At 51.8% G+C, this 24,821-nt stretch overlaps 7 protein-coding genes and 1 pseudogene across 7 annotated transcripts; 3 read left to right on the top strand and 5 right to left on the bottom strand.

Moving 5' to 3' along the window:
* Nucleotides 1–1,375: 1,375 nt before the first annotated feature.
* Nucleotides 1,376–2,134, bottom strand: SAPIO_CDS3102 (uncharacterized protein; the record flags this gene model as incomplete). Its single annotated transcript, XM_016785969.1, has 3 exons — nucleotides 1,376–1,387; nucleotides 1,547–1,628; nucleotides 1,734–2,134. 3 exons carry the CDS (start codon nucleotides 2,132–2,134, stop codon nucleotides 1,376–1,378), a joined length of 495 nt encoding a protein of 164 aa, XP_016643975.1.
* Nucleotides 2,135–4,310: 2,176 nt separating this feature from the next.
* On the top strand, nucleotides 4,311–5,461 carry SAPIO_CDS3101 (Peroxisomal multifunctional enzyme; the record flags this gene model as incomplete). Its single annotated transcript, XM_016785968.1, has 3 exons — nucleotides 4,311–4,430; nucleotides 4,534–4,582; nucleotides 4,695–5,461. 3 exons carry the CDS (start codon nucleotides 4,311–4,313, stop codon nucleotides 5,459–5,461), a joined length of 936 nt encoding a protein of 311 aa, XP_016643974.1.
* Nucleotides 5,462–5,595: 134 nt separating this feature from the next.
* On the bottom strand, nucleotides 5,596–6,870 carry SAPIO_CDS3100 (annotated as a pseudogene; the record flags this gene model as incomplete).
* A 448-nt stretch (nucleotides 6,871–7,318) lies between these two features.
* On the top strand, nucleotides 7,319–8,289 carry SAPIO_CDS3099 (uncharacterized protein; the record flags this gene model as incomplete). The annotated part of the gene is made up of 3 exons (XM_016785967.1): nucleotides 7,319–7,471; nucleotides 7,735–7,791; nucleotides 7,867–8,289. 3 exons carry the CDS (start codon nucleotides 7,319–7,321, stop codon nucleotides 8,287–8,289), a joined length of 633 nt encoding a protein of 210 aa, XP_016643973.1.
* Nucleotides 8,290–12,539: 4,250 nt separating this feature from the next.
* Nucleotides 12,540–14,441, top strand: SAPIO_CDS3098 (Nad+ kinase; the record flags this gene model as incomplete). Its single annotated transcript, XM_016785966.1, has 2 exons — nucleotides 12,540–13,878; nucleotides 13,960–14,441. 2 exons carry the CDS (start codon nucleotides 12,540–12,542, stop codon nucleotides 14,439–14,441), a joined length of 1,821 nt encoding a protein of 606 aa, XP_016643972.1.
* A 1,807-nt stretch (nucleotides 14,442–16,248) lies between these two features.
* On the bottom strand, nucleotides 16,249–18,325 carry SAPIO_CDS3097 (Homeobox domain-containing protein; the record flags this gene model as incomplete). Its single annotated transcript, XM_016785965.1, has 4 exons — nucleotides 16,249–17,272; nucleotides 17,349–17,815; nucleotides 17,899–18,010; nucleotides 18,132–18,325. 4 exons carry the CDS (start codon nucleotides 18,323–18,325, stop codon nucleotides 16,249–16,251), a joined length of 1,797 nt encoding a protein of 598 aa, XP_016643971.1.
* Nucleotides 18,326–20,042: 1,717 nt separating this feature from the next.
* SAPIO_CDS3096 (uncharacterized protein) lies at nucleotides 20,043–22,268 on the bottom strand (the record flags this gene model as incomplete). The annotated part of the gene is made up of 8 exons (XM_016785964.1): nucleotides 20,043–20,406; nucleotides 20,466–20,501; nucleotides 20,626–20,937; nucleotides 21,152–21,165; nucleotides 21,222–21,349; nucleotides 21,407–21,429; nucleotides 21,485–21,715; nucleotides 22,021–22,268. The coding sequence occupies 8 exons, from the start codon at nucleotides 22,266–22,268 to the stop codon at nucleotides 20,043–20,045; spliced, it is 1,356 nt and encodes a 451-aa protein (XP_016643970.1).
* A 998-nt stretch (nucleotides 22,269–23,266) lies between these two features.
* On the bottom strand, nucleotides 23,267–24,311 carry SAPIO_CDS3095 (uncharacterized protein; the record flags this gene model as incomplete). The annotated part of the gene is made up of 5 exons (XM_016785963.1): nucleotides 23,267–23,401; nucleotides 23,504–23,709; nucleotides 23,806–23,959; nucleotides 24,019–24,111; nucleotides 24,249–24,311. The coding sequence occupies 5 exons, from the start codon at nucleotides 24,309–24,311 to the stop codon at nucleotides 23,267–23,269; spliced, it is 651 nt and encodes a 216-aa protein (XP_016643969.1).
* Between the last annotated feature and the right edge of the window lie 510 nt (nucleotides 24,312–24,821).

Below are 24,821 nucleotides of genomic sequence, written 5' to 3'. Positions count from 1 at the left end.
GACGCGTTACTGGCCAGGTCCATGGTCGACTTATATGTCAGTGTTGATGAATGCGCTGTCAACGAGTCTGCTTCAAAGGGAACCGTCTAAACCCTAGACCTATGTTCAACTCCTGCTCCCCCCAATCTAGGTGGTCGGGGTAAGGCGCATGTTAATATATGGATTGGTATAAAGGGATAAGCTGAGAAAATACTTCTCTGCCCTTTTCTCTGCAGACACCGAAGGCTCAACTTGGCGAATACGGAACGCCTAGAAATGACACGCCAAAGGACATAATCCAGTTTAGAGCATACTCCTAGCACATACGACCATAGCTCGCAGATCATTGAGGGTCCCGTCCGCTCCCCTGTACACAAGCTGCGAAGCGCCAGACTAGTAGTTGGGTCGGTGACGACCAGCGAATCCCTGGTGTTGTATGTTTTTCTTTTTTGCCGCTTTTCTTTTTCCACATCTCTTTTTTCTTTCCTTTTCCTTTTTGCATTCTTCAGCGGATGTTGGGATGTGTTCTGTGTTCGTACGAGGAGGCGACCCGCTTCTGTATCGGGTGGCACTAAGCGATGGAGGTCGTCACGAACTAAGACAGCACGAGTTGTAATTCAGACCTGCAGCTTTGGGAGGAGCATAAAATGCAACTATACTTCATACAACTCCTGGAAGCAACATCAATCGATTCCAATGCTGTACAGAGCGCATGCCTTCGCTTGATTGTGATGATCTGTCAAATTCCTGCTGAGGCAAGGGTGTGTGAGGTGACAGCAAAAGCAAACAAACAAGGTTCCCCAGATTAGGCGTCTCTCCAGAATGATCCAACGCTCCAACTCTAAACCCGTGATGCGCGCTAATCGGAGATTTACCTGGCCAGAGGATCCCCTAGCTCTCAAGTACTTCGATGGAGAGAAGAAGTCCCGCCTCCATGCACACCGTGGGATATGCGGCTCGTCATTCTCGGACGGTTCCTGCCATCACCTTCGCCATTGCCAGTAATACCGTCGCCATGTGTTCGGCAGGTGCAAGCTTAATACGAACACTGTCCCAAACATAGAGCTCAAAAAAATACAACTCTGTGCCATGCCAAGCACCGCAGCGTTGATGTCCAGGGAGACATTTGTTTGCTTTAGTGTCACGCATCAACCGAGACTTTGCCTCCCCCCTTCTCAGATTGGACCGCTTCAGTCTCTCCGGTGGCGCTGGGCAAGTCGTGTTCTGTTCCCTGCTAACCAGTAAGCGCGCCAGCCAGATTCTATTTCCCCGTCTCATCTCGTCTTTCCACATGAAGGGGCTATTCGACTCGCTGCCCAGCTCTGTCTGCATCTCGGTCGAGCGGCAGGTTCGTTTGAGATCCTCGGGGCTTAGTTGTTTTCGGATCTTCTCGCTGCTAGAAGCTCCGCTGGAAGCGGGAGAGAATCAGGTCCAAACGACATAGGAAGGAGCTGTAAGTGGCCGGATGCCAGGACGTTAGTAAATAGCAATCGGAGGAGGAAGGCTCAATGCCTTGGTTTGAAATCTTCTCTGCTCCGCTCCGCTCCCCCCAAACTGCCTAACTTACCTCTCCCATCCTCATCACAACAAAGTTTCCGTCCTTATCGAACATGAAAATCGGCGTGGTGAGATCGCAAAACTCGCGCATACTAACGTGTTTGTTAAAAAAAAAAATGGTTAGCAACGGCGGGCTTCTGTCATACCCACGCATGAGCTACCGCAGACCGAAGCTCTACGGCATGGGACAGACTTACAACTGCCTGCACATGCCGCAGGGGCTCGAAGGCGGCGAGACATCTGTGGCTACGGCGACCGCTCTAAACTTCCTCATGCCCGCCACTACAGCAGTGCCAAAAGCCACTCTCTCAGCGCAGGTGCCGACGGGGTACGATGCGTTCTCGACGTTGGCGCCGCTGACATACTCGGATACGGTACCGCCCGAAGCCGACGGCCCCTCTGCGGATTCATTCTCCCTGGTATCGACGAGGACCGTCGCGCCGACTCGGAACTGGCTGTAGGGGCAGTACGCCTTCCCCTTTGCCGCGGAAGACAGCGAGCGAAGCTCGGTGAACTCTTTGGTGCTGATGCCGTAGGTCTGGCAGGCGTTGGCGACTACGGCAGAGTCGGAAGCGTTGAGAATGTTGATCTGTTCCATATTTACACTTTTCACGTTGTCCTGAGCTCGATAGGGAGTTTGGTCGCTTCTCTAAGTTCGCGAGAAGGAATTGGAGACGAATTGGCGAAAGGGAGTAAGGAGAGAGGTCGTGGCGAGAGATTGCGGGCGGAAAGCTTGGGGGGAGGGCTCAGACATTGATGTAAGTCCCGCTCGAAGCCGATTCTGGCCAGCTCCGTGATAGGCGATAAGGTCAGCTCAGTCCGGGGAACTCCTCAACAAGCTATCGGAAGTTTCCGACAGCGATTGAGAGAAACCTTGAATTGAGTGGTGAGTATTGTGCACTTCCTGCCTCAGGGGAGCTTGCCGCTGGCTGGAATGGAGGTGAGAGCATCTGCAGCTCACCGTCTTCTCGTCACTAGGCTTGGCAGCATTGATCACGCTTCATAGTCTTATGCTCAGTGCTGACTGACTGCACACTGCCCAGTAACCATTTACGCTAACCCAGTCTGTCCTCTCCCCCTACAACTGCGGCATATCACACTCTTGATCACTGCAATGCTGGAGACCCCACGTGCTTCTCCGCATTGATGATTGACCCTATCTGCTTTCGAACACCCTCAAGCTAGCTTGGCTGCCAAGCTGGGGATGGAGACCGGACAGTCGCTTCCATCGCAGAATGACCAAGTACAAAAATTGAACATTTGAAAGAATTAGGCCTCAATGACTCGCAGTTACCTGGGTGTGCCAGTCCACAGACGTGGTGGTGGACTTGGTACACTGTCACTGCGGCCACCTCCCATTTTACTTGAATGCCGATTGCAATTGATAACTTTCTGCCAATTTGATCAACGAACGATGTCCACACTTCGTTTAGAAGACAACCCCCCCAAAAACCCTTCAATTTAATATAATAATACAAAGTGCTCGAGCATGACGAAGTATCACACTCCAAAACCAGACGTGCCGTTGCCTTGCCCAATTGCCGGAGACCCATCCTCAATTCTAAGAATACTGAATATTACCAGCTCTAGCCATCAAATTCCATTCCCGCCACCAACCCCGCCTCCACAATCCACTGCAATCGATGGTCCCTGAAAACTAAGCTCCATTTGAAGCTTGTGGAACTTCAACAGAGATATCATCCTCGTCCGAATCGCCACGCTCTTGTTCATCCAACATCCCTCAGATGTCCAATCCAACTCCTCGGACCGATCCGAGACCCCATCTCTAGAATGTTATGATATCGGAGCTGGTGTCTGAAGTTTGAAATTTTCCTTTGACAATATGCTTCTCATATGCCCTATAGACCTATACGTTGCAGTCGGCTCCGCTACAAACAGTTCCTCGCCAGGGCGACACTCCTAATACTGGTCGATTGGTGGCGGAGGCTGACCGTAGTCGAGAGGTCAGATTCTGGTCGTGGCTCGACGGATATAACATACGGCCGCAAAGCGCGAGTCTTCTTCATCTCGACAGACGCATGAAACATGCTCAAAAGGGATCCCCCCCGACTCTTTACTTCCCTTCATTCATATCCACCAAATCGATGAAGAAATCCTCCACTATCATCACTTCTCGCAGCTCCCGCCCCATCGCGGCAGATAGTTTCCTCAACCTGTCTCTGACTGAGATGAATTTGTTAGCATAGCTACCCTTCCTGTGGGACCTTTCGGGGCCGAGAAGAGCAGAGCTGCGGCCGAGAAGGCCCGGATAATATCTTAGATGAGGGCGCGTACTTCGGCGCCTTGGCACGAAGACGGCGCAGCCTTGGGTGTACGAAGTAGGCAAAAAAAACGTACTGTAGGAAGACTTGTAGCGCGTCCGAGATCGATCAATTGATATCTGCGTGGACTCCGCCGTGCAGTTTACTTGGACTAACCAACAGTGCGCGTTTGTGGAGGTGTGGAGGGTGCCGAAAATGGCACCCGACCACCAGCCAAAAACGGCACGCTCCAAGATTGACCCCTCCGTGGTGGAATCCATTTCCGCCCTCGAACCTCGGCATCTTGGCATCCTGCACCGGCAGCTCACATCACCCTGAAAGCTTGGGGATTTCGCAATCCTCCTCCTCCCATTCTATAAATACAATTCCCATACCCAGAACAAGGTGAAGAATATACTGTTACTCTCGACCTCGTGAATCTCGTGTGAACAGACGAACCTAGAACCTCCCGAAATACTCTTTCCCCCAAACCCCGAAAACCACAAAAACAAAATGTCCGGTCCCGGCGTGGGCTTCGAGTACCCTCCCCAGCAGGTCACCTGGCTCCAGCGTGATGCTCTCCTCTTCGCCAACTCCATCGGCGTGACCCCCGAGGAGCTTCACTTCCTCTATGTGCGTTTTCCTGCCCCCTCCTCGAACTCTTGCCTTGCATCGCGAGCTCGTCGTATTCGTCGAGTATAAGATAGCTCCGTTGGTGCTAACATGTGATCCACAGGAGCTCCATCCCAACTTCGCCGTCTTCCCTACCTATCCCATCATCCTCCGTACGTCAATCGCCAAACCCCAGCAAAGATCCGTTGCTATGAGTTAAAAAAAAAAAAAAAAAAAAAAAAAAAAAAGGCTACCTAGTCACTAACACATACATTAACAATACAGCGTTCAAGGGCGCCACCCAAGAAGTCATCGACTTCTACGCCTCCCAAAAAGCCACCCCCATCCCCGGCGTCCCCAAATTCGACCCATCCCGCGCCGTCGACGGCCAGCGCCGCATGACCTTCCTCAAGCCCCTCCCCACCTCCTCCGAGGGCCGCCGCTTCGAGATCCGCTCCAAGGTCCTCGGCGTCTACGACAAGGGCAAGCCCGGAACCGTCGTCGACGTACAGTCCGACCTCGTCGACGCCCAGTCGGGCGAGGTCTATAACCGCGTCGTCGGCAGCGCTTTCTACATCGGCCAGGGCGGCTGGGGCGGTCCCAAGGGCCCGGCCTCGGAGAACTTCCCGCCTCCTAAGGACAGGAAGCCTGATGCCGTTGTTGAGCACCAGACGAACTTGGGTTCCGCTCTCCTCTACCGCCTCAATGGCGACTATAACCCCCTCCACGCCACCCCCGAGCCCGGTAAGAAGATGGGCTTCGGAGGCGTTATTCTTCACGGTCTTTACTCGTGGAACAGTACCGCACACGAGCTCCTCAAGGTCTTTGGCGGTAGCAACCCCGCCAACATTAGGGAATATCAGGCCCGTTTCGCTAGCCCCGTGAGGCCTGGCGATAAGCTCGTCACTCGCGCCTGGAGGACGGGCACCAAGGTTGACGGTGACTGGGAGGAGATCAGGTTCGAGACTCAGATTGAGGGTGGTAAGGTCTGCTTGAGCAACGGCAGGGCGCTCATCAAGGTTGTTGGCTCCGGCGCGAGCGCTAAGTTGTAAGATGCTTGGTGTCTTGGAAACCGGAAACAAAGTGGGTGGTTAGGTGGTCTAGTCTACATATACCATGTGGTTCATGTCTTGTACTATCAACTTTTTTTTTCATCCTTATTACTGGCAAATAAAACAAGGTTTATTTAGTCAAACGGTATCCTGCGTAATGTCTGTACACCCTTCTTCCTCATTTCCTGTGCCGCCGCAATACTGCTAGGCACCTTGATGCCACATGGATCACTCCATCCGTCATGGCTATGGTCGTGAGCATGGGGGTGACCATGATGATCCTTCTCCGCCTCCTCGCTAGCCTCGATCTCATCCTCCGTGCTCATCCCTTCAACTGCCGGGACTAGCGACCCGAACAAGAAGTGCTGCATCACAGGGAGCTTCCCGAGGACTTCTGCGACAAACATCCTTCGCATTCCGCCCTCCACCTTAACCCATGACTTTGACGCCGAGATATCGTCCAACATGGGGCTATGCCACCGTAGCCCTTTCACCGTCTTTGTGCTGTTGACAAACGAGACCTGGCCTAGGTATAGATAATCGTGTCCAAACTCCTCCAGCGTAAGGTCCTGGTGTATAGATCGTGGAGTTATGTACGGGTGGTGCAGTAGTTGCGAAGCGCCGAACAAGAAAGGCAAGAACTGGTAGTCGTCGAGGCCCCAAACGCCGTGAGAGCCCGCAGGTTCGAGGTAATATGTCGACTGGATTGTGCGCATAAGTTCGAGATATTTGTTGAACACTCGGAGGACGAGCGGCTTGAAATCATCCTTCGTGATAATCCGGAGCTTGTAAAGGCAGAGAAGCCATATCATAAAGTTCAATTCGTGTCCCGAGCCGTAATCGATGCGAGACCAGTTACCGAAGGAATGCTGCAGGTAGGTTGATACTTCCGCAATGGCGGCGTCGGACTCGATCCCTAGCTTCTTGTGCCATTCGGGGAGCTTCGCTTTGGCGAGGTCGAGGAAGGTGCGGAACACCTTGTTGCCGAATCGGGATCCTCCCTCGTCACTCGGTGGTGCCTGTTCTACTAGTCGCGCCGCATCGTCGAGTATCTCTAAGATCGTCTTGACCTCCTTGCTTAGGCCCTCATCATCCTTCACCGCGGAACACGGCGTGTCCGTGACCGCCTCCGAAAGGCCAAACACCCATGCTAGGATAAGCTTGTACGTCGGCGACGAAAGGAATAGTTCGTGGTCCTTCTTCGAAAGGATACGTCTCGACGGGATCTGGAAAGTGAGTGAGTTTGTGTCGGGAGGCGGTGGCAGCTCCGGCGTCTCTGGGCGAGGGGTGGGATTCGTGCGGTCGTTGGGACGCCTTCGAGGTTCGAGCTTGGGGAGTCGGTCTTTTAAAGACGACGTCGAAGGGGCCCCCTGCGTCGGGTTATTTGGCTTCACGTCGGTATCCGGCATGTTGTTGCTTGCTTCTTTGTGCGGGGATAAGATAAGGGGGGGTGTGATGGTTCGATGATGTTGGCGGGAAGAGCTACGTTGCGTCTCGGAGACCCTGAAATCGAACCATTATGATGTCGGTCACATTGGTAGCTCCTAAGGCTGAGTAAGGCTGCACAAGCTGAGAAGCACAAAAGGTTCAACATTATTCAGTGGCGATCGACAGTGTCAAGGTACCTTTTTTTAGCGGTAGTCCCTGCTACTTACAGAAGGGTTGGCGCTGAAATTGAATACTCCTCCCTAGAATTTATGACTTTATTTACCCCGCGATCTGCTGCAGTCGCCCCGCTCTCAAGCACCGAATTTTTGCACCAGCAGCCGAGCGCGAAGCTCACTAGAATTTAATTTTTCGAGATCGTTGAAGCCTTACTCAATCACCTACTCACTCACCCTTCACTTCAGCCTCACAATGGCCCCAACAAATGCGCCTGCGGCGGAAATAGCTCCTCTGCCAAATGCAGATGGATCTGTCATCTTTTCCTACGCTGGATACAAGGTGGTGGCGGCTGCCAATGGTCCTGTTGAAACTCTGAAGCGTGAGGAATACGCATTCGAAGCTCTGGTAGATGTTATCGTGCGACCTGCAGCTGGTGTTGGAGGTTAGATATCAATCCCCTTTTCCCTGTCTCTCTCATATCCCCACAGAAGGAATAGACACTTTGCAAATTAGGACTGAGGCTTATTGAGTTGGACGGGCGGTGACGCCTGTTGTCTGTATGTGTAGGTACGAGAGAGCGTCATCTTGAGTCTATTCTACAGTCTGCCCTTCGGCAGCTAATTCCTATCCGGAACTTCCCAAGATGCCTTATTCAAGTTGCCCTCCAGGTGATGGAAGTGCCTGAGAATGAGTATGAGAACGGAAAGGCCATGCGGTATAACATTGTACGTTCATCTTAGTCTCCCGCACCCATCATAATCTTCTACCAAGGGGGGAACTGACAAAGCAATGCGTCGCAGAATCTTCCCGCCATCCCAGCATTATTACATGCCGCCATCTTAGCTCTACTCTCTGGAGCAGTCCCGCTAAAGGGGATAGCAACTGCCGCCTTACTGATCGTCCCTGGGGACTCCAACGACGGGAAAGTCATCGTTGATCCGACGGCGGTCCAGATTGCCCATGCAAGATCTGTGCATGTCCTGGGGTTCACGTCCGAAGGCGACCTCCTTCTCGCCGAGAGCGAGGGTCAATTCTCCCTCGACGAATGGGACGAGGTAGTCAGGGCCGCGCAGAAAGTCTGCCTCCAATCACCAGACGAAATGTCGGTTGACGAGGGAGAGTCCACACTAGCCTACGTCAAGTCCGTGGACATGAAGCAGTTCATTCGGACCGTCATGGCCTCCAAGGTTGCCGCTGATCTACACTGGAAGATCTCCGTATGAACAAAACTATGAAGCCAGGCTTTGCCGGCAAATGGTTTGGGGCAAAAGGGGGGAGCGGAGCCACTTCCGTTACTTGCAACAGCAGCACAATGCATTGGATGAAAAAGGGTCGTACTTTTGGTAAGCCCCGCGGAGGTCTTACTGGAGACGATACTCGATACGAAGAAACTCGCGACGAGTGGGTCGGAGTTGCCCTGACAAAAGGAAGGTGAACGGGCCTGTTGAAACAAGACAATGGCAATGGCCCTTGGGCAAAATCGTCGTTCTGTCTGGAAGGTGTCTGGAAGGACACAGGACAAGTGGGTCCAACGATCCCAGCTGTTCGAGGTAGCGCTTCGGCCAGGATAATTGCTGCCATTATACTACCCATTACTACTACGAAGATAGCTGGAGGAAGGGCTTGAAAGTCTGTCTACGAACTATCTACAACGGCCGTACGCCTAATATTGCCGTTTTCCCGCCTTGGGAGGAAACCCCCTGACAGGGTCTGGACCGCCACTATAACTGTGGAGATTTTGCCGCAACGACTGTCTGTGTTTGGGGAGGCGGGAGACCATCGGGGGGTTTCATCCCCAACTATTAAGCCTCAGATCTTGCAGGGGAATCCAAAAGGCCCCACCTCTTGCAATGACAACGAGCCTCGTGTTTCCCTGGAGTTGGTGACTGGTCAACTTTCCATCTCCATTTGTCGCAAGGCTTAATTCGACAAAAATGCGACCAAAATAATTTGCTTCACGAAGCGCTTCCTTAGATGTGATAGCCAATCTTGTCAGATGTACCTGTGCATCCAGATCCCACCGCCAATTTGTCACATGTGGCGTAACGATCCTACCTCGTAGAAAAAAGTGTCGGTTATACCCTGCTTGATGCGCGACAAGTCAAACACGCCTCGGCCAGCTGCCAGGTCCAGGGTCTTACGTGCAAGGCGTGCAGGCGTGTCCTTCAAGATCAGTGTCGTCGTGGTAGGACCCCCCACTGCAAGGGTCCTCCCCATCAATATGCAGACAAGTGCAAATGATATTAGTGTTTTTTTGTTCCTTAAACCCCCTTTTGTTCTTTTGTTGTGGTTGTCAATATCCCATTATCGCCACCTCGTCTCGGGGGTAAAATGCGGTCGCCACTGGAGATTGGTTGATGTGGAGTCGGGGGCGCTAAGAGGTCAGAACCGAGCGTATTTGATGCAGGCCAGGATTATGACACGGCGAAGGACGTGTATCCTCAGTTAGAAAGTAGCGTCAGATCTCAACTCATCATTGCTCAAGACTGTTTGTACTTCGTAGTTTGCGTGGTTATTGGAGCCGCCTCGTTGAAGATGTTACATCAGACTGATAGTTTCTGACACAACAAATGGTAGCCGAAGTTAAGGTATTCTTTGTGCCTGTGTACTGCTCGGTGATGCAACTACGAGGTCGTATCTTCGTAGTTAAAATCTTAGACTGCTGACAAAGTTCTAGCAAACAGCAACCAAGCTTTTGAGGGCAGGAACAATTCTCCACAATTGCAATATTGCAATGCGCCAAGCAGGAGCATCCTGTTCTAATACTTACACCTCGAATTCAATACGGTCACGCTCGGTAACCGAGCAATACCCACTTCGTAATAAAAAAAAATACATCAGTGTCATCATGCATTGAGCTTTCCATTCTCACCGGGACCTGGGGATTAAGACACTTTCTGCAAGTACCAAGTATGTTGTGTTCGTCTTATCTTCTTCCCCTTGCTTCATGTGCCGCCAGACCCTCGACGAAGGCCCATAGTCTCGGCGGGCCGAAACCCATAAACTAGTCATCCACGCAGCAGCATATGTATACGCAACTTCGTAATGTGGGAGGACATAGAACAGAATCTAGGTAATAATACATTGATACAAATACCACTACAAGTACCTTCGTACGTCTATTAAGGAAAGAGGGTTCGTGGTGGTTGCGAAGGCGCAAGCAAGCTGAGGATGTGCTACGGGCCGTGGTTGGTTGGCAGGAGCATGTGCGTGCTCCAAGGGGAAGGAAAGTTCGAAGTGATATTACTTCGTACTTTCACACACTTCGTAATAATACCACCTCGAGTAAATGTGTCGGGATCAGGATTGCGAAAAAAGGCCGACTTGGTATGGAGATGGAGGTTGAGAGGTGTCTCGAAGAACTGGGGCCAAGTATCAGTACCAGTATCAGTACTCCCCACAGCCCCCTCAGCTTTTTTGCCAAGCCTGCGATTCTGTTACACCGTCGTCCTGTCACTGTCACAGGGATGAGTGTGCCTCAACAGGGAGCCCGGGGAGCACAGGGTTCATCAGTGTTGATCCGGCGGCATGGAGACTATTGGTTCCCACAAGAGGTTCTTCGTAGTGTCTTCATACATCGACCCCTGCTGGGCCTGGCCTCGACCTCTAGGGCCCTCCGACATTGAAGCCAAGCCAGTTGAAGAGGAAAAGAATCAATCAAATCCTGCAATGTGCAATCGGCGATCGCACTGAGTTTTCCCACACCCCGGACGTCTGCTCTGCTGTGAAGCCTGTAAGAGATCGACAAGCCCATGCACCCTTGACCTTAGCGGGCTGCAGGGTTTATTGATACCGTTTTCTATAGTGTACGAAGGACCATGTACACGACATACCCTTACCCTCTTCAACAAGGATCGGAGCCTTTGCCTATCCCTCGAACTTCTTGATCGTCGCCATCTTCATTCCGCCCAACTGGCACAGGAGGCGAGGCAGGGGACGGGAGCAAGCAAATACGAATATAGATAAAAGCTCTCGTCGCGAAGTCGGGAACAGCTCTCTGACCTCTTCTGGTCTTCAGTCTTCTCTCGGTAGACCCAAGCAACCCCTTCCTCCCACCTTTGATTTCGGCACAGGCAAGACGGTGAAGCAGAGCTCTGGTAGTTCTCACAATTACCTTTTACCCTATTCAGCGGTGTTCTTTGTCTTCCTGCTTGTCTGGTGCCGGTGCTGGTGCTGGCCTAGCCGTTTGTGGCTGCATATATTCATCTTGTCGACGTCGTTCGGAATCTTCTTTTGATATCTACTTCCGTCCCACTCTTGCTTCCGATATATCAATTGGTACCCTCAGAATCGGGGCGTCTCTCTTTCCTTCTCTGAGCTCCTGTTCCGCATCGCCACTTCGTCTTGCCTCAACTAGGACTAGCTTTCCGACTCAACCAAAGCAGCTCGAGCTCTTCCCCACCTTTTTGATTTCTATTTTCTGCTACTTCGTAGTTTTCCTCGGCATTGCATTCTTGTTGATACCTTTTTCTTGGTCACTTTTCTCGATCCGCATCGCATCTCATAGACCTGGCGTCGTCTTCATTTTCATCTTCCTTTGGTTTCTTTTCTTTCCAGACACATCACCTAGACTTTTCTTTCACTTGCTTTCACATTTTCATTGCATCATCCAGTCCCTTGCCTCTTCCTCTTGGTCTTAGCCTCGTCACTTGATTCGCCTTCACCTGCATCCCACGCTGCATAGCCAATACCACGTGCGGGTCGAACTGCAGGGCAGCATCACCATCACAATCAAACTTCAAAGTTCACACTAGGAGTTTTGCTGGAAGCCACGGGTTTCCCTTGAGGTTTAAGCGCCGCCCTCGATTGACGGGAAGAACCATTCCAATTGGTAAGTTCACAGCAAGCCCCCTCTCCCCGGAAACTCAATTCTGCCCGGCCTGCGCGGGTGCTACTAGCACACAGCCAGCACTTCGGCACAACCGTACATGTTGTGTTTGATGGTGCCCCGAGATTCTCATCACTAGTGTGTCTGACCATCAGAATTAGGAAATCAACACAAATCCAGGGATCGGGAACACACCCACACCCACCCCTCTCCCCTCATCATCACCCACACCCGCGTTCCGAAACTCCACGTCATCTCGCTACTTAGCTTAGCTTTCCTTGGAATTTCCTGTGTGACTCGCGTAGTTCGCGTGGACCGCCAGGCTTTTCCTAGTCGAGTCTTCTTTTCCTGTCCTGTGCTGTGCTGTAGGGTACTGTACCGTACTGTGCTGCACCTGTGCCGCATCGGCTACCGCCTGGTCTGCACTCGCCGACGCTCCCGATTCCAGATCCCGGCCAACTTTGTTCGCAAGGTACTTCGCCCCCCCTTTCCCCGACCTTCGCCTAGGACAGAACAAGCATAAGCCGGAGCCGAGCAGAAGAGAGTGGAAAAGAAGGAATCGCACTAATCTGGGAGATTCCTGCACGAAGACGCAACAAACCAGCCAATCGCGCAAGCCAAGCATTATTACCCGAAATCCCCACCATGCCTATATCCAGGAGCACCGTTACCTCCCCCACGGCTCTCCACCCAGCCCTGAGTAACCCGCCAACTCTCCCAAAACCGGAAGGATATATTAGCAGCATTTCGGATCGCCCAAAAACCTCCAGCGCCCGCCTTGGTGCCCCTCCAACTACCTTCTTCCCTTCCCTCCATGCTGAAGTCCTGACCCGTCATGCCAATGCTGAATCGCCACGACCTACTGTTCCCTCTGGTACATCTTCTCTGAGCGGCCTTCCCGAGCCCTCTGAAGGCGTCACCGTCGCTGACAACCGTCCCCAAGGTCATCGGAGAAACAATCCGTCGCACGAGATTCCCCGCCAAACCATCATCAAGGCCCTAGCTTCAGTTGCCAGGAATAATAAGCCTGAGGCTCTAAGCTTGCCAGGGATGCTCTCCGCTCATAGTATGGTCGATAACCGACCTGGCACCTCCTCGTCGCAACAACTCGCCGATGCCCTGAGCGGCCTTGCCGCGAGCCAGAATCTCACACCAACCCTCTCCACCGCCCTACCCGCCAGCCTTCAATCACCATGCTTCTATCACCAGCGCTTCGATGACGCCGTCGACATCGACAGGGTCCTCGAAGAGATCAAGAATGATCAGTACATGTCACACTCCCGCCTCGTCCAGACCGCCACAGGCGTGCGGGAGGTTGCCAAGCAACTGCAGCGACGTCCCATCAAGCGCGCTGTACGTAACGTTATGATTGTTACCAAGGCCCGGGACAACCAGCTCGTCTACATGACGAAAGAGCTCGCCCTTTTTCTCCTCCGGACCCCCCGGTACGGATCCGACGTTGGTGTCAATGTTTACGTCGACGCCAAATTGCGCAACGGAAAGCGCTTCGATGCCGCGGGTATTCTGGCCGAAGATCCCCGCTTTGAGCACATGCTCAAGTATTGGACTCCAGATCTCTGCTGGGCCCGGCCTGAAATGTTCGACCTCGTCCTTACTCTTGGCGGAGACGGCACCGTCCTCTTCACTTCGTGGCTCTTCCAGCGCATCGTTCCGCCAGTGTTGTCCTTCAGTCTCGGAAGCCTCGGATTCCTAACGCCCTTTGAATTCGAACGATACAAGAACCACCTAGACCGTATCATGGGCTCCGAAGGCATGAAAGTCAACTTGCGAATGCGATTCACCTGCACAGTGTACAGGGATGGCATCAACCACCAGACCGAGGAGGCTGAGCAGTTTGAGGTGCTCAATGAGCTCGTCATTGACCGCGGTCCAAGCCCCTACGTGTCGAACCTCGAACTATACGGCGATGACGAGTTGCTCACCGTTGTCCAGGCGGACGGGTGCATTTTCTCTACTCCGACTGGTAGGTTTCCGAAGATCCCCCCCCTCTTTTCGCTATGCTCTCTCTTTCCCCCATCGCAATATGCAAACTAACGCTCTGTAGGATCAACGGCGTACTCGCTTTCTGCTGGCGGTTCTCTTGTCCACCCTGACATCCCCGCCATTCTTCTCACTCCTATCTGCCCCCACACCCTCTCCTTCCGCCCCATGGTTCTCAGCGACACAATGGCTCTAAAGGTGTCAGTTCCACGAAATTCGCGTGCCACCGCTTACTGCGCCTTTGATGGCAAGGGCCGTTTGGAGCTCCGGCAAGGCGACTACGTCACCATCACGGCTAGTCAGTACCCGTTTCCCACTGTTGCCCGGACGGACACGGAATGGTTCGACAGTGTGTCCCGCACGCTGAGGTGGAACGTCCGTGCTGCCACGCAGAAGGCGTTCGACCCTTCGGCTGGTGACAAGGAGGACCTAGATAACGACTGTGCCGAGTGGGACATCGACACAGACTCAGCTTGCTACGCAAGCGAGGAGGGTAGCGTTAGCGCCAGCCCTCTAAGGAGGCAGATGAGTCTGCTGGGAATGTGACGGGGTGGCGTTTTTGGATGAATGGGGTTTTCTTTCTGCCTCGTCTCGTTTCTTTTGTTGCTTGAAAAGAAAGTCGATATCTTTGAGGCTTTCGATGTGGTTTTGGAATAGACCACTTGGTTTTAGGTCGTGATCGTCGGACCCTCTGGTACACGGGATATAAAGCACAGTTACCTAAACTGCGTCTTGAAATGTTGTTTCCGTTGCACACATACCCCGGCCGAGCGCCGGTGACCTGATGTTTGGGATGCTCTGTCCCATAATAATGAATGATACCTTTATGCCCGCTTCCTCTCCTGGACGATCGGGGAGGCAGTGGAAAGCATCATGTATGTCACAGACAACTTTTTTTTTTTTTTCTTTTTTCTCAGTCCCTGTCTCGTCTGCTCCAGAAGATGGGATGGGGGGTACACAATAGACTTGAACAGAGAGAGCACATCTCTGACCTTGATACCTCTTCTCGCCCGTCAGCCACGCATCAGTGACGTTCATTCAACCATGTCGTAAAAGGTGCCAAGGAGAAAAACAAATCAAAACACACAGCTCCGGAAGCACTAGCTTCTTGTCCCCGTCGTCATGGAAAACAAATGCTTGTATCAAATGGGGGAAAAGAAGAGCCGAAAGAGGCGGAAGTGGAGGGTACGGAGACGAGTGTTCTTTCTTCAGCGTGATCGACAATAGGGGTTCGCGGGAGGTTTTGGTGTGTGAGTATTGATGTTTGCGGCAGCGGGGGATGGATCAAATGCAGTCGAGGATTTTATAGGGGGTTTTTAGTTACAGTTTTATGAACAGTGTAGAGCATCGGGAGTCACGGGGGCAGCGGGGAAGTTGACCGAAAATCGTAAGATGCCGACGTAGTATTTCTTGGTATATCAATTGATGTGAGGTGTGAGGGGGGAACATAAAAATGAGCCTTCCCTGAGCTGTGAAGCGTGAGATATTTATCATGGCCTGCGAAGACTGATCAAATGAGATTGGGGGGAGGGGAATGGCACGGATTTGAAGACTTGGTCAAAATTAATTCATCTTCCAACAGCATCCATCGACCACTTCCGTTCGTCTTCCGAACACACAGATCTCGGTGTCTGGGAGCTGTCTGAGTACCTTTTAAAATGATAACATGGTTGCCAAATAACGACGACTCTTTTCAAGCCTCCTTCGCCGAATTCAAATCTCAAAAAAAAAGAAAATAAAGCACAAGGACACCAAAACATGAATGAACAGCCCCCGACACCATTAACACGCCAACCCACTCCGGCCAAGAACCAACACCAGCCAGAAGATAAGGAAGAGAGAAAAGAGAAAGAAAGAACCCCCAGACCACTAGAGACGGGGAGCGACGGAGAAAGCTAGTTTCCCATGTAAAACTCGGGCCCTCGCGGCTTTCAACCGTCGCCTCTCGACCCCGAATTAATGCTTCCCGTTTAAACAGATTCACAATCCCCGACCCCAATCCTATCCGCTTTTTCCCTTCAGTCCCTTCCCCCACAAAGACACGGTCGGGCTGCCCCGACACTCCAGATGCGGATATCCCGACATAGGCAAACAAGGGGTAACCAACATGTTCTTCATCTTCACAAGCCAGACACGGCTGATAAACGTAACAAACGCAGACTCTTCCTCAAACCCATGCACATCATGTAAATCCTGCAACTTCGGCAGGAACCATTTTTCCACCTTTCCAAAACTGGTTCTGTGCAAAACCCAGTTCCTTTCAGCCTTAAGACGCATATCCTTTTTTGTTCCTTTCCGTCGGGGTTGGTCGAGACACTCGCAGGGTGAGACTCTGCAGATCACACCGTGCCGTCTACCGCCAGTTCCCCTGACTAAGAGCCAACAAGCCCGCGACGCAATCGGCATCTCCTTTCTTGCTAGGACTGACATCCCCTCGCATGAACCTTTCTACTTCGTCTTCGGGAATTCGGGATCGCCTCGTGTTGCCATCTTCAAAGATGTTGACAGCCTCGTCACCAAGCTTGATACCCCTCCGATGAAGCGGGCCGGTATTAGCCCGGGATCCCGGAAGCAAGGCTTGAGCTCGTTGTTCCAGCAGATGTCGGTCGGCTTTACTAGGGTCGTGCGGATGGGTAGCTCCGGGAACGGGCCGGCCAACCACGCGAGAGAACGGATGTCGAGGGTTACCGTCCTCGTCCGGGCTCCAGTTTTCCTTGTCCGAATCGCCGGAAGGGGAGACCAACATGGAAACTTTTAGTTTCTTGCTAGGGACATCCTTCTCCGGGAATTCGTCATTTTCATCCCTCATTTTCCCTATCTCCGTGAGCCGGCCACTTGAGAGACGTGAGATGCTCGAGTGGCTCCGACTAAGCCTAGGCTTCTTAGATAATTGGGAGCGCTGAGAGTGCCTCGACAGAGGTGCGTTGCGCTTAGAGCCGCTTGGCTGAAGAATGGAACCAGAAGAACGGAGAAGGCTGATGGCCGCAAGCGCAGAGCCGTTTGCTTCATTCTCAGCCATCTTGGTGAGGTCGTCGGGGGCGTCCTCGTCACAACATAGCTCCCAGGCGTTAACATCCCGCGACCGCCCACGGACGAGACGGGGAGGCGGGAGCGTGCCCGTCAAGGTCGATATGGGAGGTAAGGTCACGCTGGGAAGAGCACTATGGCTGCGTTGCAGACTTCGGGAACGGACTTGAGGTAACGGAGGGAGGGCGGACATCGGTCGTTCGGCTTGTATTCGTGGCGGGCTCGTCTCATTGGAAACGATCTCAGCCTTTCCTTCGAGAGAGAAAGATAGACGAACCCGGGAGGGGCGAGGTAGAACATTGCTGTCGGACCGCGTAGAGGAGCACGAAGAGGGTGCAAGAGAATCTAGCCTATTCACGAGACGACGAGAGATTAGTAACTAGACGCGTAAACGTTTTCCGTCGTGACAGGAGTGTAAATGCATACTTTGCCGGGTCTTCGCTTGCGCAGTTAGCGAGAGCTGATGGAGTCGAGAACGAATTGCTCGAGTTCCAACGGTTGGCGAAAAACCCACTCGCTCCGGGGAATGACTGAGAAATGGCCGGAGGGCCATCTGCAGACGCGGGCGGTGGCGTTCGGTCAAGAGCCCTAGGAATTTCCATGCCTTTCACCTCAGAGTCTGCGTGCGGAGACTGATTTCCATCACTTCCGACTTGGTGTGCATGAAGCTGAGGGCTGCCAGAGGCTTGTGATAGAACCGGAGAGGCATGATTGCTGGGGATAACGGCAGCACCAGGAATAGGCGAATAAGGGTTTTCGGGGAGAACGGTAGACTTGGTCAACGAGAGTTCGGAAATGATCTGAATGCCGCCACAGCGAAGGGCAGCAATCTCTTGAGGAGTAAGGGGACGAGATTTTCGACGGTCATTCTGGCGGCGGTTTTGAAACCAGATCTACCCGGCACGACTTAGTCTTTTTTCCCGCTCGCATGGAGTGATATCTGCGATACGCGTCTGCTCTTCTCCTCCCGACTTACCTGGACCTCCTTCTCGTTAAGGGAAACGCGTTTTACTATTTCCAGACGCGCTATCTTATCAGGCTTCGGGTTTTCCTGATACGCGGCTTCTAATATGGCTTTGTCCCCAGCTCTATCCCACGGAAGAAACGTTAGCTTGCAAACTCGATCCACCACCAGCTCATTATACAGGAGAGGACAGAAGAGATATGCATCTTCGCGTCCTAGGTGTCCCAGGTCGAGTCAATTGGAACGGGAGAGGACCGTACTGGGTTCGTTTCCGCTTGTTCTTTGGGTGTTTTTGCGGATCAACTTTTACGACAGTAAGCTCGCCTACTGCCCTACTCGGGGTCGCGTTATAGGGCGTCGTCTGACCGGACTCGGCAGCCATGGTGTGTCCGGCGGTGAACTCGAAGGAAGAGGAAGGAGTGGTGTCTGTTGATGCCATAGCGAGTAGAGAGAGCGACGGGGAGAAATTGGGAGAAAATTAAAAATTAAGAACGAATGGACGGCATCAGAGACACACAAAGATAGTTGTCGTGTCGCTCAAGGAAAGAGAAAAACCAACACGATGGAGGTTGGAGGAAGGTAAACGTGGAGAGAATGGACGTGGATCAAGATATTAAGTGTGGAAAGCTAATAATATGAGTGCCGGGGGTTTAAGAGGGTACGAGGTAAAAGGGCGAAAGCTCTTGAACAAGGGCCTCGCGCTGCCGCGAGCAAGGTGGGATGGGGGAGCAAGGGTCCGCGATGCAGGTGCTGCATCGTAATAATAGCAGAACACATTGGCACCCTCGTCCGCGTTTGCGAATCTGGCGAATCTGACCAGTCATGTCGCGTACTGGGGACCCTCTTTCCCCCGAATAGGAAATTAAGGTCAACATATTTCACGTGGATAATCACGTGCACAGATTTTCTACGAGTCTTGAGTGAAAAGATCCCTGATAAAGAAATAGCCGTTTTTGTGCACTCCGACGACATAAAACCTCATTGCCATCAACAAATAACCTCTGTACCTGTGGATGGCTAGATCTTAAGAGTCGACGCGGTTGACGGGCATGGAATTGACCTTCTCGTCCTGACCTTGTCATTTATCCGTTCCTTTTGAACAACATTTTCACAGTCTACAAGTAAACACACAAGTAAACACAAACAGTTGTTGCCAAGTCTCCTGTTGTGTTGAGCTCCGCAATTAGTCTCTTTCGGTTCAAATTAGTTCTTCATTCTCCAATTGCATATCACGCTCCACCTTTGCAGGGCCCATTTAAGACGCGGTCCACAGCCCACAGGTGACGGTATTTCCCAGCCCAAGCAATTTCCAGTGCCCCATCTTCAGTGCTTCACCTCGGCTTTTTTAAGCAATAATAATCCTAAATTGTTCCTGGAAAGGATTTGATGGAGTGTACTTCGTGGCTCGTACCGTCAGTGCGAAGCAGCACTTTTGCTGAGCGCCTCTGTGAATACGACCTTGCCTTAAACGCGTTCAAACTTCAACGCCTCATGTCGAATTGAGACAACCGTGCAGCCGATTCAAGTCGCGCTCTCATATATCGCCTAGGATACCGAGGAGGGACACCTCTAAAGTCTGAAGCAGGAGCTCGGTAAGGCTCTGACTTTAATTTTCCTAATACTACTTCTTCTGGCTAGAACAGGGCCCGATGTACGAAGTACTTCGTATTCCGAATTGGACCACAGCGCTGCAGGTCAAAGTCTTGCTTCATTTCATCGCGTAATCAGGCATATGCAGCGCCTCGCGGTAGAGGACGTTTGACGTGTCTGAGAGGCTGCACTACGCATGGTCAATTTCACTAGACATGCATACAGCACATCTGTAGCCCACACAGGGTGGTCATACTTGCTCGTTTTACATGATCTCTCTGACAAGCCGAGCGAGTCGAGTCCCTGCCGAGTCCCGACATGGGAGTTGAAGTGCACTTCTTCTCCTCGTCCAATAAACGGCCCACAGCGCGAGCTATCCTTAACCTTGCCACAAAGCCACACTTCGAGCCCGCCTCTTGTTAAAAGAAGCTTCTCCACGTCATCTTGCCATGTAAAATGAGATGGTCTCATCACGATGCTTCTAGTGTCTTAACCCCATCTGCCGCCGTCAATATATCTATGCATGTCTCTACTTATCTCCCTACGTCGTATTTGATGTCATTATCCTAGCCCACATGTTCTCCAATCCAACAATCTACGATTTCTTCATCCTCTTCCTCATCACCACTCTCATCGGGCACGCCTGGTGCGTCAGGGGTCAAGGGAATCTCGACCAACTCATCCAAGGTCTTCTCTCCTGTGGCCAAATCACGTCCCCAGGCCGCCCTTCTAAACAAGTCTAAAGCTACGCCGGGACTGTCCACGGAAATGAGATGTCCAGCTTCGTAGACAACCGCAAACGAAAGATGTCCGAACTCGCGCACTTTTCCATTCACCTTGTCGCCAGAGATGAGCGATGTGTACGGAGTCGCTCGGAAGAAGGTGGACTGCCTATGGTTTAAAGCGAGCGACACTGCTTCACCACCAAACCTAGAGAAGCTTGTTAATAGTTAGGGAGCTTATTGATCGAGCCCAACACTAATGCGTACCAGTTCCCAATGTAGTCCGCATCCCCATAAATGAGCCTGCCGACCGACCCAGTAGTATTATTAGTTGCAAAGCATTTTGGTACGTTGTCTTTCTTTGAGAAGGGAAAAAAGTAAGAGGAGAAAAAAAAAAAAAAAAAAAAAAAAAAAAAAAAAAACTTACAGAACCCGGATGCCCTTGTCCATCAAGAACTCCAAGTCCTCCAGGAACCCGGGATAGGCATAATCCCCCGAATGCTGGAAAGCCAGATACACGTCGTAACTTGAGTCTTCATACCTAAAGTCAAGAGCGACACCGAGGGCATCCTGCGTCTCCCGCGTATTCAGATACTTCACGAAGAAATCCGGGTAAGCGCGTTGGTTGCTATCCTTTCGGATGTCGTACATGCTCCGTTCGCTGTATGAATAGTACGGGCCCTCAACATTATCTCGACACATGTTGGCTGCTTGTGAGCACAGAGCTTCCGTTGTGATACTGGATGTGGTCAGCCTCGAGCACACCTAACGATACGGAAAGGGCAAGAAGATATACCCTTGAGGATCTTCGTAATAGGATTGCCTGCACCTCCAAAGTTGATCTAGGCATCCGTTTATCATATAACATGCCGTTGTCATGTAGTCGACCCATTTCTCGTCAAGGGTCTGAATATTGTAAGTGTTGTTCACTGCGAAATCTGGATACTACATACAGATTTTGGTCAGTCTTAACACACGTAGGATATTGCAAAAGTCGAAAGGATACATGTACATGCTACCCACTGATGGGAACTGAGTTGCTGCATCGATGATGCCGTTGCTGATACCCAGAGTCTTGAGATTCAACTCCACTCCTGACAGTTTCCCAGCTTTAATCGCTTCATTCTGCTCATGAAAATATCGATAGAAAGCTGTCGTCATAATTAGCCAGAAAGTATCATACAACGGGGGTTCCCGGATAGACACACCAGGCCCATAATGTCCACCATAACTGAAAATTCCATTATCAGCAAGGAGTCCTTTACATGACACTAAGAAACCCATACCTCTCGGACCACAGATGGAAGTCCGTGGATTTTACTTCGGAACCCATTTGCGGCAACTCATAGAGGAGTGCTTGGACTGCATGCCATGCCGTGGCAGCAGCTATCTCTGTCCTGTCGACCAATGTTGCATTGGTATAAGGGGACAGCGGTTGCCCGCTGTCCCGCGATTCATAGGAGAACCCGACACCGAAAGGCTGGGAGAGGAAGAGCAGGTTCGACTCCTGGTTCCAACTACTCTAGAAAGTTAGCCTCGTATGCAGTTGATGGGCGAGGAGAGAGACACTAACGATTCAGAGTTTAAAGTCGTCGTGAGGTCCGGGTTAACTCGACACGGTCCAATACCTAGTTCTTACATCAGATCTTCTGCAGAACACTATCATGAGGACAAACGAGATGGCGAACCATTCAACAACCCAATCAGTGAATCCGATCCTGGACCTCCATTCAACCACAGTGTGATCGGGGCCGTCTCTGCCTCGTTTCTCGCCTCGAAGAACCAGAAGAACAGATGCAAGCCCTCATCAAGGTCGACATACCCTGAGTACGACCGCACCCCCCGTGTCGTCTCACAAATATTCGGTTCTTTAAAACGCAAGCGCACCGTATCCGTCACGTTAAGTTCGGTCAAGCTGTCTTCGGCGCGTTTCTCAAATGTCTCTTCCCGAATGCTGCTGCGTAGAGCCGCAGGGAGTCTTGGGCCTCGGTCCCAAGTGATGTTATCTGCTGCATCTGCACCAATGATGACCCGGAGAATCGGTAGCAGAAGGAGGGATCGGCGCCACATCAAAACTTAGCGGCGGCGCGGATTGCAGTGGCAGCTGCTTGAGCTACTCGGCTGGGAAGGACAGAGCTCGAAAAGGTCCTGGGCCTTGGAAATGAGCTATGTGACCTCTTTCTACTAGATCCCTGCTTTGCGCGGCAACAATAAATCTCTCTGGATGCTTGATCTCTCCCACTCTAGGCTCGAAGAATAGTCTCGACTGGCAGGCATCAACCCCGTATATATATATATATATATATATATGGTCTCATAGCAAAGAATTTCTCATTGGAGGGGAACACTTATTTCCGGAATGGCGGTTAAAATTCAAATACAGGTCAATGCAGGATCTGAGCACTTGTATAGCCTACACATGGTTTGAGAGCGCAAGATATAATAAGCCTATATTCCCGATAGCTATCCAACCCCAAAATGGCGGCTCTCGGGAGATGTACTAAATATATCTGATGCCTGCGGACCTATATTGATGGGATTGCCCGAGATGGAGACTGGGTGCTCTAAGGTTTGGGCGTAAACTTTGCAGGTAAAATGGTAGATATTGGGCGCGTGTCATGATGTCACACGAGCATCTGAGCTTGGGTCTTCAGGCAGGTAATCTCTATCATCGCTACTATCAAAGAGGGTTTCATCACTGATGGCAAGCTGAAACGGGTTGACAAGGGAAATGTCGATGAGGGCTCCAACAGGCTCCAACAGGCTTCAACAGGCTTCAACCACGGCGTGTTTTTGAATTCGCGTGTGTATCTAGTCCACTATTCCTGATCGTTGCGAATGCAATCTGCTTCTAGTTTGGCGTTCGAACGAGCAACAATGTCCCCGAACTCGGCCTTCCAAGCTCTTTCCTTCAGCCATCTTTGTGCTAAAACTATCATTCATCCTCCTTTATGTATCTTGAAACGCTTCCTCCCAATACCTCCCTTTACCAACAACTGCCAGGTATTCATCACGAGAAGATCATGACCTCGCTTCCCAGGCAGTTCGGAACCATTACCCCGGTTAATTTACAATTCGTCGTCGGAGTTCTCGCCAGGCAGAGGCATGGCGGCAGCCTCGTCCATCTCCTTCCGGTACTGCTCGAGAAGCTTCTCGTCGACCTGGGCAGTGGGAGGGGCAAGAGCGGGGGCGGCAACGAACTCCTGCATCGGCGGGTTAGTAACATAGGACAAGAAAAAAGATGACGAGGAGGATGACGGTGACGATGAAGATAACTCCTGGAAATCGTATCAGGGCGGACGTACAAGAGCGGGGTTTCCGACAAGCTTTCGGGCAAGCCAGAGGAAAGGCTTCTCGAAGTTATAGTTGGACTTCGCAGAGATGTCGTAGTACTGCAAGTTCTTCTTACGATGGAACGTAATGGTCTTGGCCTTGACCTTTCGCTCCTTCACGTCGACCTTGTTGCCACAGAGGACGATAGGGATGTTCTCGCACACGCGGACGAGGTCGCCTATATCGAGTTAGTATCCAGCCTGGATCACGCTACACCGCCTGTCGCTGTTTGCTTGCGGGGGAAGCGGAGGTTGAGAGCGGAGAGTTCACGTACGGTGCCAGTTGGGGACGTTCTTGTAGGTAATTCGCGAAGTCACATCAAACATAATGATACCGCACTGGCCGTTGATGTAGTAACCATCACGGAGACCACCGAACTTCTCCTGACCGGCGGTATCCCAGACGTCGAACTGGATGGGGCCGAAGTTCTGGAGACAAGGGTTAGCGCATGCGATTCACGGCGCGCGAATCGAGGATCGTTACATACGGTAGTGAAACCAAGAGGGTGAACCTCGACACCGAGAGTGGCCATATACTTCTTTTCGAACTCTCCAGTCAAGTGGCGCTTGACGAAGGTGGTCTGGGAAGAAAAAAAAATTGCAGGTTAGAAAGATGCCCCTCATCGGGCAGCGGGGTAGTTCGGCAAGAACATCTCGCCGCACATCGTCTAGATAAGGTGGAATGGATGCAAAAATGCATCGGAAGCTAGAAACTCACCTTGCCAGTGCCGCCGTCGCCGACGAGGACGAGTTTGAAGGTGGGGACTTCTTGGGCGGCCATGATGTCGCTTCGAATGTGAGGATGTGTTTTTGGGTGAGGGATGTAAACAAGCGCGGGGGAGTCTGGCGGATGGCGCCTTGAGTTAGTGGCAAATCGAGAAGACTTGAAGCTTTGCAAGAAAAATAGGATTGCAAAGGTGAGGGAGTCGGGGGAGAAAAAGGGAGAAATGCGATACCGGAAAAGATGGACAATAAATAAATCGCGGTAAGAGGTGGTGGTTGGAAGGTGGATTAGGCGGGAAAGGCGATTTCACCGATGGATGGTTCTGACGTTGATTTCTACCCAGTCAGAGGAAGTGGGATGTGCTTGGGGCAGGAGGGAAAAGCCTTAAAGTGAAAAAAAGCGAGGAAAAAAAATTATGTCAGGCTACACAACTGCAACGTTCAGAGGCTGGGTTGCCAGGCAATAACGAGGGGCAAGAAACACCTAGCAAAGATCCTTCCCGATCGAGCCATAGACTGGCGTCACATCACGTGAGAGACCCATCATTCGCAGCAGGTTCACGATCTG

The sequence above is a fragment of the Scedosporium apiospermum genome, assembly GCF_000732125.1.
Source record: "Scedosporium apiospermum strain IHEM 14462 chromosome Unknown SEQ_SAPIO_0088, whole genome shotgun sequence".
Lineage (NCBI taxonomy): Eukaryota > Fungi > Ascomycota > Sordariomycetes > Microascales > Microascaceae > Scedosporium > Scedosporium apiospermum.
Note: the sequence above shows the minus strand (reverse complement) of the source record. Positions and strands in the feature narration are given on the sequence as shown.